The 17,094-nt window shown below is 40.5% G+C and overlaps 1 protein-coding gene across 2 annotated transcripts in view; it reads right to left on the bottom strand.

Annotated features, from left to right (window-relative positions):
- TTC17 (tetratricopeptide repeat domain 17) overlaps nucleotides 1-17,094 on the bottom strand; it is a 106,640-nt gene that overhangs the window by 20,527 nt on the left and 69,019 nt on the right. The window contains exon 17 of one of the 2 annotated variants that reach the window (XM_031941354.1): nucleotides 6,504-6,659. The exons of the other annotated variant lie outside the window; for it this stretch is intronic. Within the exon in view, the coding sequence (XP_031797214.1) occupies nucleotides 6,504-6,659 (156 nt within the window). The remainder of the gene's footprint in view (nucleotides 1-6,503; nucleotides 6,660-17,094) is intronic. 2 annotated transcript variants of the gene reach the window in all.

Raw genomic sequence — 17,094 nt, 5'->3', positions numbered from 1 at the left:
AGACTGGAGGAAAGGATGATGGAGGGATAACTACGCTAAGGTCCATGCAAAGCTGAGATGATGGGGGCCACGTAAAGATAGAGCCCTTCACTTTAGAGAGAAACCCTTCCTTCTCAGACTGGAGGGAAGGATGAAGAGGGGATAACTACACCGAGGACCATGCAAAGCTCCCAGCAGATGAGACGAATCTGTCACACAGAGAACTGTCTCCATGTTAAATATGGAATTTCCAATATAAGATTCTCCTTGTAACTCCCTCAGCCGCTGTAGAACACCCTTCAGAAATCAATTCCTTCTTTTCCCACCTGATTTATTTAAGTAACTGCTCAAAGCTGCTAAAAGGTAATTAATGCTGCCGAGCATCCATCCCTAATCTTTGAGGATGATGTCATGAAAAGAAAAATAGCACAGTGTCTCAAACTGCATTCGGATGCCATTGTCAGACTGAGAAATTCAGGTCTGAAACAAAGACTGATGGTTTAGACTCATGGATGAAAGAACCAGGATATGAAATGATCTCCACAGACCCCAAACACAGGGTCAAATCTAAAGTGGGAAACTTAATCAACCAACAAGTATTTATTAATAAGTCCTGTGTGCCAGGGACTGTGGTAGGCTTTGAACAAATGCAAAGGGCTGTACCTGGGTTAAAAAATATCAATGTTTATTCCACCTTGGTCTGCCCTGGTCAGTCCCCATCAGGTATCCTGTGGTTAGTTCCTGTTATCATGTTTTAGGAAGGAGGCGGATAAATTGGAACGGGTGCAGAGGAGAGCAAACAGGAGAACTTGAGTAATATAAGAGCAAGCTGAAGGAGCCGAGGAGATTTAGGTTGGGGAAGAGGCAATTTACTTAGAGAGGATGGGGAAGCTAGGTGCTACGGTGGATAGAATGCTGGTCCTAGAGTCAGGAAAACCTGAGTTGAAGTTCAGCTCTGACACGGACTAGCTGTGGGACCCTTGGCAAGTCACTTAACCTTGATTGCCTCTTTCCCCCAAAAGGAGGGAACAGATATCTTCAAATAATTGAAGGGTTATTATATGAGGGAGGGACTAGACTTATTCTACTTATTCTGTCTCCAGAGAGTGGGTCTATGACCAATCCAAACTTCCAGATTTGGGTTCAAAAAGGAATGTGTTTCTGAGAAGGTAAATGAGCTTCTTGTTAGGGGAGGTTTTCAAGTGGAAGCCAAATGACCATTTGTCAGGGATGCTCTAAGCCAAGGCCATGTTCCAGGTAGAAGCTGGAGGAGGTGACCCTTCCAGATCACTGAGATTCTGATTCTATGGAACCACTGGGAATTTATGAAGTATAGACTGCTTAGCACCCTACTAGATGTGGTAGGAGATTAAAAAAAAGGAAAAGATAGGGTCCCTGGTCTAGAGAAAAGGGGTTCAATTCAATAAATCTTTATTAGAAGCAGCTGGTGGTACAGTAGCTAGAGCTGCTGGATTAGGGCTCTGGAAAAGATGGGTTTAAGTCCTGTCTCAGACATTTCTTAGCTGTGTGACTCTGGACCAGTCATTTAACTTCCTTGCCTCTATTTCCTTATCTGTAAAACAGGGAGAAAGATAGCATCTACCTCCCTGGATTGTTGTGAAGATGAAATGAAAAACTTTGGGATCCATACAAAAATACCAGCTATTATTATTAAAACTCCATGAGACCAGCTTTAATACAGTAAAGAAACAGGTATATGTCACATGACAGAGCAGAGGTTGGCAAAATACTATCCTGGGGTCCTTGCTTTTCTAAGACCCTGAACTAAGAATAACCTGTGCAGTTTTAAATATAAAACTTATATGAACATTCAAAAACTATTCTTAGCTCTGGTTGGGCTGTACAAAAACAGATCAAAACTGCTGTGGTTTGCTGATTCTGGCATAGAGAGAAATTGTTTGAATTAAGAATGAAAAATAACAATAATGATAATATTCATATTCATATTATAATTATTATTATTTTTTTTTTTGCTGAGGCAATTGGGGTTAAGTGATTTGCCAACAGTCAGAATTGCTAGGACTTGTTAAATGTCTAAGGCCAGATTTGAACTCAGGTTCTCCTGACTTCAGGGCTGGTGCTCTATCCACTGCCCTAATCATATTATTATTAATAAAAAATGGACAGTAAGGTTAGTCAGAGAAGGTAGTAGATGTTAACCTGGGTTTTGAAAAAGCAGAAGTTGGAGAGGCAGAAGAGAGAAGGAAGGTGTTTCACATGGGGATGTGATCTGGTGCCAGGGGTAGGATATGGGAAAAGAGAATTTTGTGGAGATGGATTTGTCTGTGGAGTTCAGAACGGACTGGCAGAGGGAGACAAGGTAGTGGGTATATCTGCTAATTCTACGTGAATCTATGTATGTACACCTGCATAAATATGTGTCTGTGTAACAAATACACACATTATAAATCTGTACTCTTAAAATCCTTGTGGGTAGGATGTGGGGGTCTTCCATTTTCTAATTTCCCCCTCCCTCCCACCCCAAGTGCCGAGTACAAGATGCCAGCATATGTTATAATCAATGTTGCCTCATTGGGAGAGGGAAAGATGGCGGGGTACTTCAGAAATGTAAATGACTGTATTTTACAATAATAATACCATGTGTTTATTAATCATTTTTATGCTCATAAAGTACTTTCTCAATCCTCACACTGATGAAGAAGTCAGTATAAATATTATGATTTCTGACAGAGAAGGAGCACGGTATAGTAAGACAGGCAGATTGCCTGGAGGCACAGACAGGAAGCCTAAGTTGAAGTCCTGCCTCTGAACATCGTAGCTGGGGATATTTGTGCAAGCCTCTTAACTCTCTGAGCTTTTAGGCAACTAGATGGTGACAACCTGTGTTGGTAGAGGGAATTATCTCATCTAGGGGTTCACTGGGCCAATGTTCCTCAGTGTGGTCTGCAGACCTCTGGAAGTCCCCGAGACCCTTTCGTGGGTCCTCAAATTCAAAATTATCTTAACAATGATATTAAGATATTATTGGCTTATAAAAATAGTCTCATTTTCAACTATATTTCTGTGTGAAGCTGGATTTTCTTTATATATACTTAAGTCAAAAAAAATTGTAATAGATTGAATGCAATGATATGAGAATCCAGCTGTCTTCTATTAGGCCAGATATTAAAAACATCTGAAAAACAATGCTAATGTCACTCATTTTTGGGGGGAAATAATTATTTTTTATGAAAAATATTACATATGTTAATGTTTAGTGGTTTTATTACTTTTAAATGAATTAAATGAATTTAAAAAATGTATCCGATTTAATTTATATTATATTAAATACTGATAACTATAACCTGAATAAAAAAAGCTCTCTATTGGAGAGGGAGGTCCTCAATAATTTTTAAGAGGGTAAACTGAAAGTCTGAGAATCACTGATCTAGCCCAATGAAATCTCAGGACCAACTCCAATCTCCAAACCTTGGTGACTGTGGGATGCTGTGGTATAAGGGAAATCACTAATGAAGAAGCAGATTGGTAGATATGGAAGGTGAAGGACAACAGTGGAAATCCTTGTATTGTAAAAGCCTTTGGTGCATTGGGCAGAACCCTTCTGTGCAGGGTTTCCTCAGAGAAGAACCACACAGGAGGAGAAGGTGTGCACACAGTGGGGATCCATAAACTATTTATGCCAGCAGAGAGACTGGCCATGTCCATATCCTAAGTCCCCCACAGTATCCCAATTTTAGGAATAAAGAAGAGAAGCTAGATAGTGCATTGGATAGAGCACCAGCCCTGGAGTCAGGAGGACTTGAGTTCAAATATAGCCTCAAAAACTTGAACACTAGATGTGTGATTCTGGTAAAGTCACTTAACCTGCACAGGGTTAGGAACAATTACACAAAGAAAAAAAAAGAAGCAATTTAGAGACTGAAGTTCAGAAAATTTAAATCACACAGCTAGCAAATACCAATGTTAGGAGTCATACCCAGGTCTTTTGTCCCAGGTTAATGTTCTTTCAATTAAAGCACATTTTGCAAAATAAACATGCATTTATTAAACAATTACTCTGTGCCAGGCACCATGTTCAGCATTTTACAATTATTATTTTCTCCATCTTACAGCTGAGAAAACTAAAGTAGAAAAAAGTTATAAGTGACTTGCCCAGAATCACGCAGCCAGTAAGTTCTGATTCAAGGCTTAGCCTTCCATGTACCTGAAAAGTCAGGCTCAAGTAGAATTTTTGTTGGGCTGCATCATATTTTTAGAATACCAAAGGAACTTTGAATTTTTTTATTTTTACAGTAAAGAATTATTTTCCACAGGGAATAAATCATCCCTACTTCATCTGGTTTGAGGTCAGGTTTTTCTACAGGAAGTCTTTTTTTAAAGTGAGGCACACCTCTTGCAGTGAAATCATTACTTTATCTCAGGTTGTGAATTCTTGTTAAGTTCTGTTTAAGTGGATTCTTTAATGTCAAGTCCTCTGGAAAGGGCCACAGACCCTCCAAAAGAAGGCAGCTTGAGTTAAAGGGCAGGTAGGATTAGTTGCAGTTTTGGGAACTGATGAATGCTTCATGAGGAAAAATTTAATTTTTAACAAATACTGGATGATTTGCCATCTAGGAGAGGGGGTGGGAGGGGAAATTTGGAACACAAGGTTTTGCAAGGATGAATGCTGAAAATTATCCATGAATATGCATGTTTTAAAAATAAAAACCTTTAATTTAAAAATCTAAGCATTGTATTCAAATTTCAGGCTGTAGATCAAAAAGGGGTGTATGTAGCAGGGTGAGGGTGAGGAGGTGCAGGGGAAAGCTGGAGGCAAATTTGCCACATGGCTCAAAGCAAAAAAGACTGCCAAAATAAATAGAGAATTAATTTCTCTCATAAATTCAACTCTTAATATTATTAATTCCTCCAATAAATTTACTAATTATCAATTACATTAATTTCTCTAATAAAATAATATTTTATTTTTGTTTGCTTGTTTAGGATTTCATCTCCACCAATAGAGATACCTCCATTTTTGTACCTGTCTGTTTAACTGATCCCTCATGCACTGTAGTCCTTCCAAACTGGCTTGCTGCCTGTTCCCACTGGGCAGGCCTTTGCCCCCTACTTGGAATGCTCTTACTTCTCACCTTGACCTGCTCCTTTCTTCCAAGACTTGCTCAAGAGCTGCTTCCTTCAGGACTTCCCCAGATTCCCAAGCTTGTTGGGGATTGAAGTCCGTCTATTGCTCCCTCCGCCCTCTGAAACTACTTGGTCTTTTGTTTATGGGATTTTAGATTTGGAGGCACAAGGAAGCTTAGGAGATCTCTGAGTCTGACTCCCCTCATTTTAGAGATGAAGGAAATTAAAGCCCAGGAAGATAGTGGCTTGCCCGGAATTATGGTGGGAAGAGGCTTCAGAGCTGGGATTCATAACTGTCCTTGTCTATGCTGGGTCCCCTGGAGAAGGATGGAGGCCTCTGAGATTTCTGTCTCCATTTCAATCCCCACGCCTGGCCTATACTGGAGGCTTAATGAAAGTGTGTTGGATTGAATTGCTGAATTCGCCTAACTTTTTCCATGACCTCAGAAAAAGAGAAGGGAGAACTGGTAACTTTGAAAAATAAATGGGCTTTTTTTTTCTCTCTTAGAAGTTGCAAGCAAATGGTTAGAATTCATTCGCTCAGAGTCAAAGCTCATGGTATTAGAAAGCCCACAAAGGCTGTTCTTAAGCCCCCAAACAACAGAACCACAGTCCGTGAACATGCTTCATAAAAGTTGGAAAGAGAAAAGGACAAGGGTGGGTAGAGGGTGTTTGTGAAGAAGGGAAGGATTAGATTATCATTCATAACAATTAAAGATTAGTGAGAAAAGTGCCTGACACCTAAATACTTGTATTTTTTTTTTTAAATTGCTTCATAATCTTCTTAGACTTATTATTCTTAAGAGCCTAAAGCAGAGCTCTCTTAAATCAGTTTTATTTTTTTTTTTTCCAGCAAGAGCATAAGGAGGCAGAAACGCATGTTATTCTGTTTGCCTCTTTTAATCACACGTAAGGTAAAGTCTAGCTGTTAAGCCACCGGACTACAAACAAGGCACCATCATCCACTGGAAGGCAACTTACCCTCATGGCCGGCCCACTACCTAGGAGGAAACAGACAGCCTTGTGAGTGCTCACTGCAACTGTGCTGATCCGGACACGGGGAGGATCCCGGCTGGGCCTGGGCCAGTTTGGGAACCCCACCTCTTAGTCCATTGAGGTCTAAGTCATTCACTTTCCAGATGAAGCCTCTTTAATTAGCCACAATGAAAAGATCTTTAAAAATCTGGTTCAGGAGGGAAATGTTCTGAAGCCCAGGGTTGCCCTCTAACTTGTCCTAGTCTAACAAGAGAGACAGTGAGAAGCAAAGATGGGACGTTACAGTATTTTCTGTTTGTCTTCAGTGGCTCCCTCCTGATTCGCACTGCAAGGTGAGAGACTTCCATTGAGAAAACAGGACTCAGAATCTGGGAACTGACTTTTTCCTACAAGCCCCATTAGAAATGTGAAGTTCAACTTACTTTGAAGTCTAAGGGAATCTGAGTCTCTCCCTGAATTCTCAATGGAGATCCTGGGCTCCTCTTGTCCATTCTCAGAAGGGTCATCTTCAGTAGCTTCCAGGGCCTCGAGATTGTCAAAGTATTTCTCTCTGCCATGGTTAGTCTCATGACAATGACCTCGAGGACAAGAGACACAGACACATTAGAAATGACCCTCTGTTGGGGGCTGAAGGGACAAAGAAGGGATGATCATCTATCAGCAAACACAAACACGTTAAGGAGATGGAGAAACAGCCCAGATTTTAGCACGGCCCAAGTTTCTGCAAAGTTGTTTTGAACAGTTACAGTCAGGCTGTTGTGTGAAATCAAGCACTTATGGAAAATCTTCATCCACAAAATTATGAGCCCCCAGATCTGATTTTTTTTTCTATTTATAGTGAAATTCTAGGCCAATTTTTTTTAAAGCTGAAAGGTTTTAATAAATTATTTCCCCCTGCTATTTATCTTTCTCTATTAGAGATGAAAACTCCAAAATTAGCACTGAAGCTACAGAAAGTATGATGGATTATGACAGATAGAGGGTCTATTTTCTCCTAGGACGAAGTACAAGCAATAGAAATCCAGGAAACATGGAACAACAAACCTGGGGATGCACTGTATTAAGTTACCTGTAGACATGCTGATTAACTTCACGTGTATTATCAATATCATACCGCTTGACTTCTCAAGGGTTAGAAAAGGGGCAGGGGAGAGGAAGAGAATTTTAAATTCAAATTTAAAAAGATGTTAATTGGGAAATATTTAATAAAATAAAAATATATTCTAAAAACCACTATTACTGTGAGAAACCCAGGTACCTGTAGTTTTATTAAGAAAGCAGGATCTTTTAAGAATACATATGGAATAGTCAAATAATCTGGATAGTGACCATTTAGCATAAAACCCCCGATGTTCTAGGTATAATCTCCACATTCCCACTAATTTACTTTGATGCTTTCTGTGACTCAATTCTTGTCCCTTTTTCTTCTCCCTTATATATCTTAGATGAAGGCTCCTGAAGGGCAAAGGATGTTTATGCTCTCCTTTGTGACACATCATGGGTGATACAGATTGTGCCTCCTCAGCAAATGCACGCTGTCTGATTTATGATTAAGGTTGATGGAAGTAGATAAAGGTATGTTTTAGTGTAAGGAAAATCTGATTTTAAATTCTGCCACATACCAGCTGAGAGAAGGAGGGTTGTGGGAATGCCCTCCTTCCCTGGAGACTGCAACCCGCTTATGCCATCCAGTCTTAGAGAAGTCCTGAGGCTGAGAGTTTGACTGACTTGCCCATGGTCACAAACCTAGGAAGCTTCAGAGCCGGGAAGTGGAACGCAGATCTTCCTCAATCCCCATCCAAAACTCTTATCCATCACAAACCCCTGACCCGCACGCATGTAAGCAGGTACTTGATAAATGTTTGCACAACTGAATTACAGGAGGGACGGATCTCATTCTCCTAGGCTAACTGCTAAGACACTTAAGTGATAGAAAAAGTGTTGATCTGCTCAGGGGAGGGCATTTCCACAAAGAGATCCTTGCACTGAAGAAAAGTCAGGCTGGGACCAAAACTAAATTTTGAGGCTGATTGCTAGGAAGGCTCAAGGGCTCTAGAACTCACCTCTTCTCTTCCAAGGAGAAGTCTGTATATGGAGACCAATGAAAAGGTTGGATTCAGTGGTCTCTAGGGTCCTTTATAGCTTTAGGTCTATGATCCTAGAGATGAGAAGGACCTCAGATGCTATTTAACCCTTTCCTCCCATTTCACAAATGAAGAAACTGAAGTTGGGAAAAGTGGTTGCTCAAGTGGTTGCTCACAGAGGGATTAATGGCCGAGATTTTGATTGATTCTGGTTTAATCTAATTTTCATCACCCCACGCCTCCCCCAAGGCTTTACCTGTCTTACAAAGGTCATGGAGCTGAGACCTAAGTGGTTTGAATCTAATATTGTTAGAACAAAGAGTCACAGTCTCAGAGGCCTGGGGCATGCATGGGGAAGGATCTCCCCCCAAATCTTAATTCAGAGGCTATGATCGAAGATGCAGAAGTGTATGCACTTTGATGAGGGTTTTGTGTCAACTGCTTGGGTCAACTCGTCCCAGCAACACACACTGATGTCCCAGGATGACTAATCAGGGTATGGCAAGATGAATTCTATAAAATCAGACCCATCAGAGAGCACCGAGACAAGCTTCCCATTCATCTTCTGCCATTATTCCACCTCAGGAAGTGGTCCAAGGTTATATGGATGACAAAGTTCCATGGAAATAGGCTGGGAAAATTGTTTTGGTTAAGAGAAGAGGAGAGAGAAGCTTCTCAAGATAGGTTTTTGTTTATTCCTCGATGAAAATGGTTCATAGAATTCTCAAAACATTGTAATAGCTCATAAGTAGTGATGGTAAATCTGTTTAGAAGCCCAACTTCCAGCAGAAACTTGAGGAGTTAAGAAAAACTCTATGTTACTTTCTTTGTATTTTGGGTTCAGAATTTTTATAGACTTGTCCATGGCTGGCAACATGAAGCCTGAATCTAAGAATCCTCAATCTCCAGGAACAGGCACTTAATTTTTCCAACATTATTTAGTATGTCACTACAAATCTGGGTTGGTCGGAATATATGTGTGTATATGTTTGTTTTTAATTAAAGAATCCCTTTCCCCCCCTTTTTTTCTACATGTATCTTGATCTACAACTGACAAGAGAAAAAGGCTTTTAAACCTGGTAGTACCAGGAACTAAAGGCTGCTATTTCCACCTATGAATCTCATACATTTATTTTCTCTAATTGTACTTGAATTTTAAACCAACACTTTAATGGATGTTGTATAAAAAACCCATTTCTGTCTTGTGGGAGGTTCTTGCACTAGGTTTACTGAGGGGAAGGATAGTTTGAAACTGCTTTTCTTGCTATGCTAACTGCCTTCACGCACGTGTGTGTGTACGTATACACACAAACACACACAGCAAATGGTGGCTGCCTCCCCCCAGAGGAGTTACCATTGTCCCCATCATTATTACTGCTAATATCACCATCACACTCATTTGAGCACCCACTATGTACAGGGTGGTGCTGGAGCTCCAGAATTTTATGACAATCCTCATCCTCAAAAGACCTTATAATCTGGTTGTAGAATCAGGAGTGGTCAAGGACTGAGTGATATCTGAAGACAAAAATGACTTATCTTTTCGGTTTCATTTGCCTTAAGCCTACCACATAGTAGCTGAAGAGGGAGAAATGAATGATCATTTATTAGTTCATTATTATTATTATTATTAATTAATTATTAAATAATTAAGTTATTAATTGCCATTATAACACAATGCCTACTATGTTCCAGGTATTGTGTTAATAAAGACAACATTGAAATTTGCTTCAAGGAATTAACATTCTGTGGGATGGAGACAAGTACATACTATAAATATTAAAATAAAAACTACTAAATAAATACAAAATGGTTTGTCAGACAGAATGAATGGCGCATCATACCAGAGAGGGTCAGCATAGCACAGTGGCTGGAGCTGGCTGGGTAGTCTGGAAGACCTGCCTCTGACACAGACTAGCCGTGAAATTATGGGCAGAGCATCTCTACCCCTACTGCCCCAGACAACTCTAATACTAACCAGCAATCACAGTGCTTTCAGGTTTGCAAAGTGCTTTGTAAATATTAACTCATTTGATCCTTGAGAGGCAGGTGTTATGATCACCCCTAAGATGATAAATTCGAAACAGAGGGTGGACGCGAGCTCTACCCAACGTTCTACCTGTCTCTAAGAATTTAAATTTTATAAATCTTGCTGATTTATCTCAGTGGAAGGAGTTTCTACAACTGGAGTCTACCCATGGTACAGATTTCACCAAACAAAAAATATACGATATGTGTTCATTTGCAAAGTGCTTAGCATAGTACTTGGTACACAATAGGCGCCTTCGTCTCCTCAAAAATCTGCAGTAGTTCCCTATTGCCTCTGGAATAAAATCATACAAACTCCTCAACATGTTGAAAGCCCTCCATAGATCAGGTTCCTATTTGCCTTTCCAGACTGATTTCACACTACATCCCTCCATACACGCACATTGCAGCCAATTGGTCCACAAGCTGCTCCATCTCTGTGATCTTTACCCAAAGGATTCTCCATTCCGGGAAAGCCTTCCCTCCTCAGCTTTTGCCCCCTCCTCTCAATCTCTAGTTTCCTTTATAGCTCAGTTCAGGTCTTATTTCCTAGAAGTCCACCCACTATTCTCAAACTATCTTGTGTGAACATATGCCCCTCTAATGGTTTCTTGAACGCGTTTCCTTTCTTTGTATTCCCAGCAGCTAGCACGGTACTTGGTACGTACCTGGTACTTGGTACATACATATGTCGAATACCATGGTTTTCTGGTTGTGGGAATGCCCCCCTTCCTTGAAGATTGCAACTTGCTTATGTCGTACCGTTTTAGAGAATTCCTGCGGCCGAGTTTAACTGTGGTCACCTGCCTAGGAAGCTTCAGGGCTGGGACATGAACCCCTAACTCACATGCATGTAGTGTTTGTGGAATTGAATTACAGGTGAGACTGAGCAAAAAAAAATTTTTTAAATTACTTGCTGGCCTCAGACACCTAACTGTGTGACCCTGGGCAAGTCACTTAACCCCAATTGCCTCAGGAAAAAAAAAATTACTTGCATTTCTGAAAAAAGAATTAAAATAGGAATGAACAGACCTAGCTCTGCTACCGACTTTTTGTAGGACCTAAGGAAATTACTTAACATTTGGGTTTTCAATCACAAAATGGGGAGGTGGTGATGGGCTAGAAGACCCTTCAAGTTTCTTCCAGCACTGAACCTAAGATCTGATGAATTCCTTGGGGAGAATTTCACATTCCGCAAAGACAGTTCCTAATGAGGAGAAAATAAAGAGGCTATTAAAAATGGAGAGAAAATAAGAATGATAAGACAGACACTGCGCTCAGAGGGAGTGATACCTGCCTTCTAGTGCTAAGAATTTTCCCATGAAACTCTTAACACCCCGACAGGAGTTCAATGCAACCAAAGAGCCACAGCCACAAAGGCCCATCACCAACTTTCAGCATTAGCCCTTGGTACAAGTCTGGCTGCTTCTAATGTTTGACTCTCTCCACCAGCCTTTGCCTCCTCTTCTCACCATGAAAATTTAATTGGTTTCATCTTTAAAAATCTCTGCAGCATGCACAGGCTTCATGGGTAATTTATAAGCTATGATGCGCCAAGGACCCCAAAGCTAAAATTAGCCGTCCTGCCTGACATCAGACCTGGGTGCGTTTGGCTGCAGGTCTGCTGCATTCTAAGAATGCTGCCCTGCAGGAGAGGCAACCTCCCCCCTCGCCGCACCTTCCAGAAGCGGGGCAGAACAATTGGCTGGGGTGGGGGACAAGTAAGCAAAGAGGGCTGGCCACCCAGTGATTGTGAAATCAATCACTTTAGGGAGCCAAGAAATAGGCAGCCTTAAAATAGAAAAAAAAAAACCCTAATGGGGGAAAAATTTATATGCCTTTAATATTAGAACAGTTAATATTAACTTTCTTACGTTGACAGCTAAAAAGAGCTCGGGAAAAAGGTCTGGCGTGCTTTGGATGAGCAGAGCACTAAATATAGAAAGCCAAATTGCCTAATTCTTTAATTACTCCTTCTCCTTCTTTGTTGGATGAAGCAGTTCCAAGTGCACCGAGATTCCAGGTTCTTTGGCCATTTTCAGGTCAGGAATAAAGGTGCCTCCTATCAGATGAGATCCCCAGGGGAAGGGATTTAAGGCAACGGAAGGCAGCAGAAGCAGCAAGGACATCTGGACGGAGAGCTAACCATTCATTTCTGAAGCATGACTGCTCATTTGCAGACTCAATAGTGAGGGAAATCTGCAGTTTGGGCTCCTTTTATGCCCTGGACTTTCTGGAGTAACTACATGGTTCTAATGAAATGCCTTAGGGAAAAAACCATCATATTAAAACAGCAATTAATACTCTACCATTATTAGGATGCAAATAGAAATAAATGCTTGATTACGCATCTTGCACCAGGCTTGTTTCAACTCTTGGCAGTTTAGTTTTCCTTGGGAATAAAGTGATATACTGCAATGTCACTCATGTCTGTCTCCAAATTAGGCACTTCTAACTCTGGTTCTGGCACTCTCTTACTGTGTGATCATAAGCACAGCATCAAACAGCTCTGTACTTAAATCAGGCATCCCACCAAACAGCCAAAAATTATTTGGGATCCTAGATTTTGGTCTGGAGGGGACCTCAGAGATCATCCAGCCCCATTTTTTAAGAGACAGGAAAACTGTCAGAGGATATATCCAAGGTCATTTACCTATCAAGTAGCAGAATCAGGTTTTTGAGCTAGTTCTCTGGATTTCAACCTGGGGCTTTTTTCTAAATTATTACCATGCTGCCTCTATTAAAGTACTCTCTGTGCACAATGGTCACCATAAGGAGAAAGGCATATGTCCTGGGGCTGAATAGAGAGGCAGTGTGGCCCAGCGGGAGGACAACTAGCTCCTGGAGTCAGTAGAATAGGTTACCTTGGAAAGTGAGGGAGGGCTTTCCTAGATTTCTTTCCTTGTCTACAAAATGAGGGATTTGGTTAGACCGCTGGATCTATGAACAAGCCTCTAAATAGGCATTTTCAGATTATTTATGAGTCAAGGAGCTGGTAAAATTACCTCAAGAAAGCTCATGCTGGTGGGACTGTTAGGGAAATCTCATTCTCTCAAGCCAATTCTGTCCACAAAGATTTGGGGAAGAATATCTTCCACAGCTCTGAGCCAAGTTTGTTAAATTTACTAAAGAGATCCTTGTTTTTCTGAATCTCTTTAATGGAGGAAAGAATTCTGTAGATTGGACCACAGAGTATTGGAGCCGGAAGGTGAATCATTCAGTCTCATTTATCCATTGTGGAGATGCAGACACCAAAGGCCACAGAATGAATGTGTTGTGGTCTGTGGTTGTCCAGCTATTAAGTTTTAATTCCAAGTTCCATGTTCTTTCCGGCACATTATGCTTGATGCCTTGAAATTCTCCAGGGCTGATCTAGTTAGAAAAAGGTCACATACATACTGAAATGCCTTAATTTTTTTTAAATGAAAAATGTCAAAGGACTCAATGATTAAATTATCAGTATGGTAGAGTGGAAACATCACTGGCTTCAAGTGTCAGAGGAGCTGGGACTAAATCCTAGGACTGACACATACTACCTGTGTGATTTTTGGGCATTGAGAGTTCTAGGGACCTCAATTTTCTCCTTTAGAATATGGGTTGGGTTAGGTACTCTCTTATATGATTAACAGATTACATACTTATTCTCTTGCTCTGTCTTGCTGGTAAATTAAGGGCCACACCAAAATGGTCTTCAAGAACAAAAGCTCCTCAAGAGCCAGGACTAATTTTTTGTTTTGTCTCTGTGCTAGGCACACAGCAGATACTTAAATGCTTTCTCATTCATTCATATATTGAAGTCAAGGAAGAGATTGTCTAGTAAACCACTGTTATGTCTACACTACATCTCTGCCACTCCAGATTGCTAAAGTAACTCTTCTTTCAATTACAAAGGTTCATCCCCCATCCATCCTATTCTAGAATGGGGTCCTAGGACAAAGAAGTTAAATTCTTTTGCCGAGAGAATTGGGGCTTGAAATGTTGAAGACAGATGTAGGAAAAGCTTTGCCAGTTGAGCTGGTGTGATGCCAGAACTCTGAATTTGTAATAGGAAGGTTTGGGTACGAATCCCAGTTCAGTTACTTGCTACCTTTCAGACTCTGGGAAAATTACTTGTCACTGGATCTCAGTATTTTCATCTGCAAAATAAGGCTTGGTTCTATGATAAATAATATCCTTTTCAGTTCAAATCTAAAACCCTAGGTTAAAGGGGGTCCACCTCACAAGGTAAATTTATAAAAAGGTCAGTCTCTTATAGCCCTGAATTTGGAGGTTTATATTCAGCCCTACAGCCTTCTCTCTATTATCTTTTAGAGAATATATCTTAAGAGTAGGCGTTCTGGTACATTTAATTAAAAACAAGGCTCCGTGGTGAAAAATACTGGTAGTCTTCCTCCATACATAGTCATGTGTGCCTTTTTATAGTATTTCCCCCTTCCTCCCACCTCTCCTTAACTGTACTGCACTCAGATTATGCAGCTCTGAAACTAATTCCTTTTCTAAACAAGAAGGTAACCTAATAACACTTGATGTTAACATTTCTTTTGTTTTTATAATTTTTAACTTTATTGCAGTGTTCCACTGTATACATCCTACTAGTAAAAATGTTAGTGTCCAAAGCTTTCCAGTCTAGATTTTAGAAGAAATCAAAGAGACCATATCTCTTCCTTTCTCTTTCTCCTCCTCCCATCTTCTTCCTTCCCTCTCTCTGCCTGCTTTCTCTCTCTCTCTTTCTTCCTTCTATTTCCTTTCCCCTTCCTTTTCCCTCCCATCTAATGTTCATAACTGTCCCAGGTGTCTTTACAGAAGTTACAATAAAAAACTACTAGGGAACTTCTGCTATGATAAGTGTTTTTGACTCCACAGGGTTAGCAGCAATACCATAAAAGCTTCCTCTAGAGCAATTCAATGATACAAAAGGAGACTAAGGCAGAAGGTGAGGAGGTAAAGCTCTCAGGGATGAAAGAAATCTAACTGGGGATCAGTCACATCATAACATGGAGCTTTGTTCAATAGCTTCCTATATATTGCAGCATCAGAGCCCAGTGAATTATATAACTGGCTAAATACTTCACAGTGTAAATGCTAATCTTGAATCAGCTTCTGGGAGACTGGGGGCAGGCCAATCCCCCTCCAGCCTCAGTATCTTTATTTGCAGTGTTAAAACTCCTGGCCTAAAATATAGGATTCTTGAAAACCACCATTAATAAGATCACTGGCAATAATAACTAACTGCTATTTATATAGTACTTTAAAAATCTGGTAAAGCCTCTGGGGAGAGATATATCTAGAAATGGTGATATGAAATTGAGATCAATAAAGATTTCTTTTAAAATTGTTTGACACATGTAAGCTCATTTGATTCTCACAAAAACCCTGAAAGGCAAGTGGTCTGGGTTGTATCTTCCATCCCCATTTCACTACTAAACAGGCTGAGAGGTTAGGTTACTCACCCAGGATCACACAGCCAATATCAATCTGAGGTTTTCCTGACTCTAGCCACTAGCTTCCCCTACTCTCTGCCACATGACAAGAAGAAGAATCATTTGCTTTTGGATGAAACCTGTCCTAGTGAGGACTACTATGGTCCTCAATTTAATCAAAAAGAAAAGGTTCTTTTGGTCTTGTGTTCCTCCAACAATTATTGTCACAGAACCTCAGTGGGAGGATTTCAGCCAGTAGTCATATATTGGCTGACCTTAAAGGTAGCATATTGGGGAGAAAATAGATCACAGTCAGAACTTGGCACTTGACTCTCACATCCCTTAAGTCGTGTAAATGACTCAAGAGAGTTTTACCAAAAAACAAGAAACACTTGTATGGTTTTAAATTCTGCACTGGATTTTCTGCCTCTTGCTTTATCTTCTTTGTTAGAGCCCACCCTGAGCAATCTCATCCTTACAGCTCACGTTTCTCTGATATGGCAGTGCTTACGAACACACTTTCCACATCAATCAAGAAGCCTGTAATACAAGTATCAATAGTCCCATTTTACAGATGATGAAATTTAAAAGTTTAGTTATTATTACACATAATAAACAGGAAAGTAAGAATTTGAACTCGAATCCCTGACCCAAATACAGTTCTTTTTCCCTTGTTATAAGATGGGAAGAGCCCATTGTGCCCAGCCATCTACCGTCCCCAGCATTCTGAAAAGCAGTGCAATACAGCAGATATAGTACTTCCATTCAGAAAGACCCGAGTTTGAAATCCTGCCTCAGTCCCTTATTAGCTGCCTGACCATGAGCAAGGCTCTCATCTTATTTCTTCATCTGTAAATTAGGAAAAAAGAGCACCTCAGAAAGTCATTTTTGAGGATCAAATGATATAATAAATGTTACATGCTTTGCAAACCCCAATGCACTCTAAAGATGCTAATTACCCTTGTCTTTATACTCAGCATTTGTCTGGAACACAGTAGGCATTTAATGCTTGTTCAATGATTATTATTCTGTGGTATTTTTTTATTCCATTTCTGCAGTAATGGATGTGAAAGTGAAACAGAGGTATAGTTAGGTACTGTGGCAATTTAACTGACTCCTTGCCAATTCCATTGCCCAGTCTGTGAGTAAAACAGAGGGGTAGAACACATACTGCCACATGCAGTGGAAACTGGCTGTGGAGTCAGAGACCCCAGACTTAAAACCTGACTCTGAGGTTAATGACCTCTACGACCTTGAACTAAACAACTACCCTGAACCTCAGATTTTTTCACCTGGAAAATCAGAAGGCTGAATTAAGGCTCTAAATCTATAATGTCTTAAATAGGGTCCCACTGGCAATAGTCTGTGATAGTAAGTAGGTGGTGGATTTAAGCCTGATGGAGAGCAAGCCAAGGAACTACTCTGGTGATGGGAATAAAACTGCCTGCTGCTGATTCTGCATCCAGATCAGGCTATGAATT

This window comes from Sarcophilus harrisii, chromosome 6 (assembly GCF_902635505.1).
Source record: "Sarcophilus harrisii chromosome 6, mSarHar1.11, whole genome shotgun sequence".
NCBI classification, from domain to species: domain Eukaryota; kingdom Metazoa; phylum Chordata; class Mammalia; order Dasyuromorphia; family Dasyuridae; genus Sarcophilus; species Sarcophilus harrisii.
The sequence above is the reverse complement of the archived record's forward strand: the minus strand, read 5'-3'. Positions and strand labels throughout refer to the sequence as shown.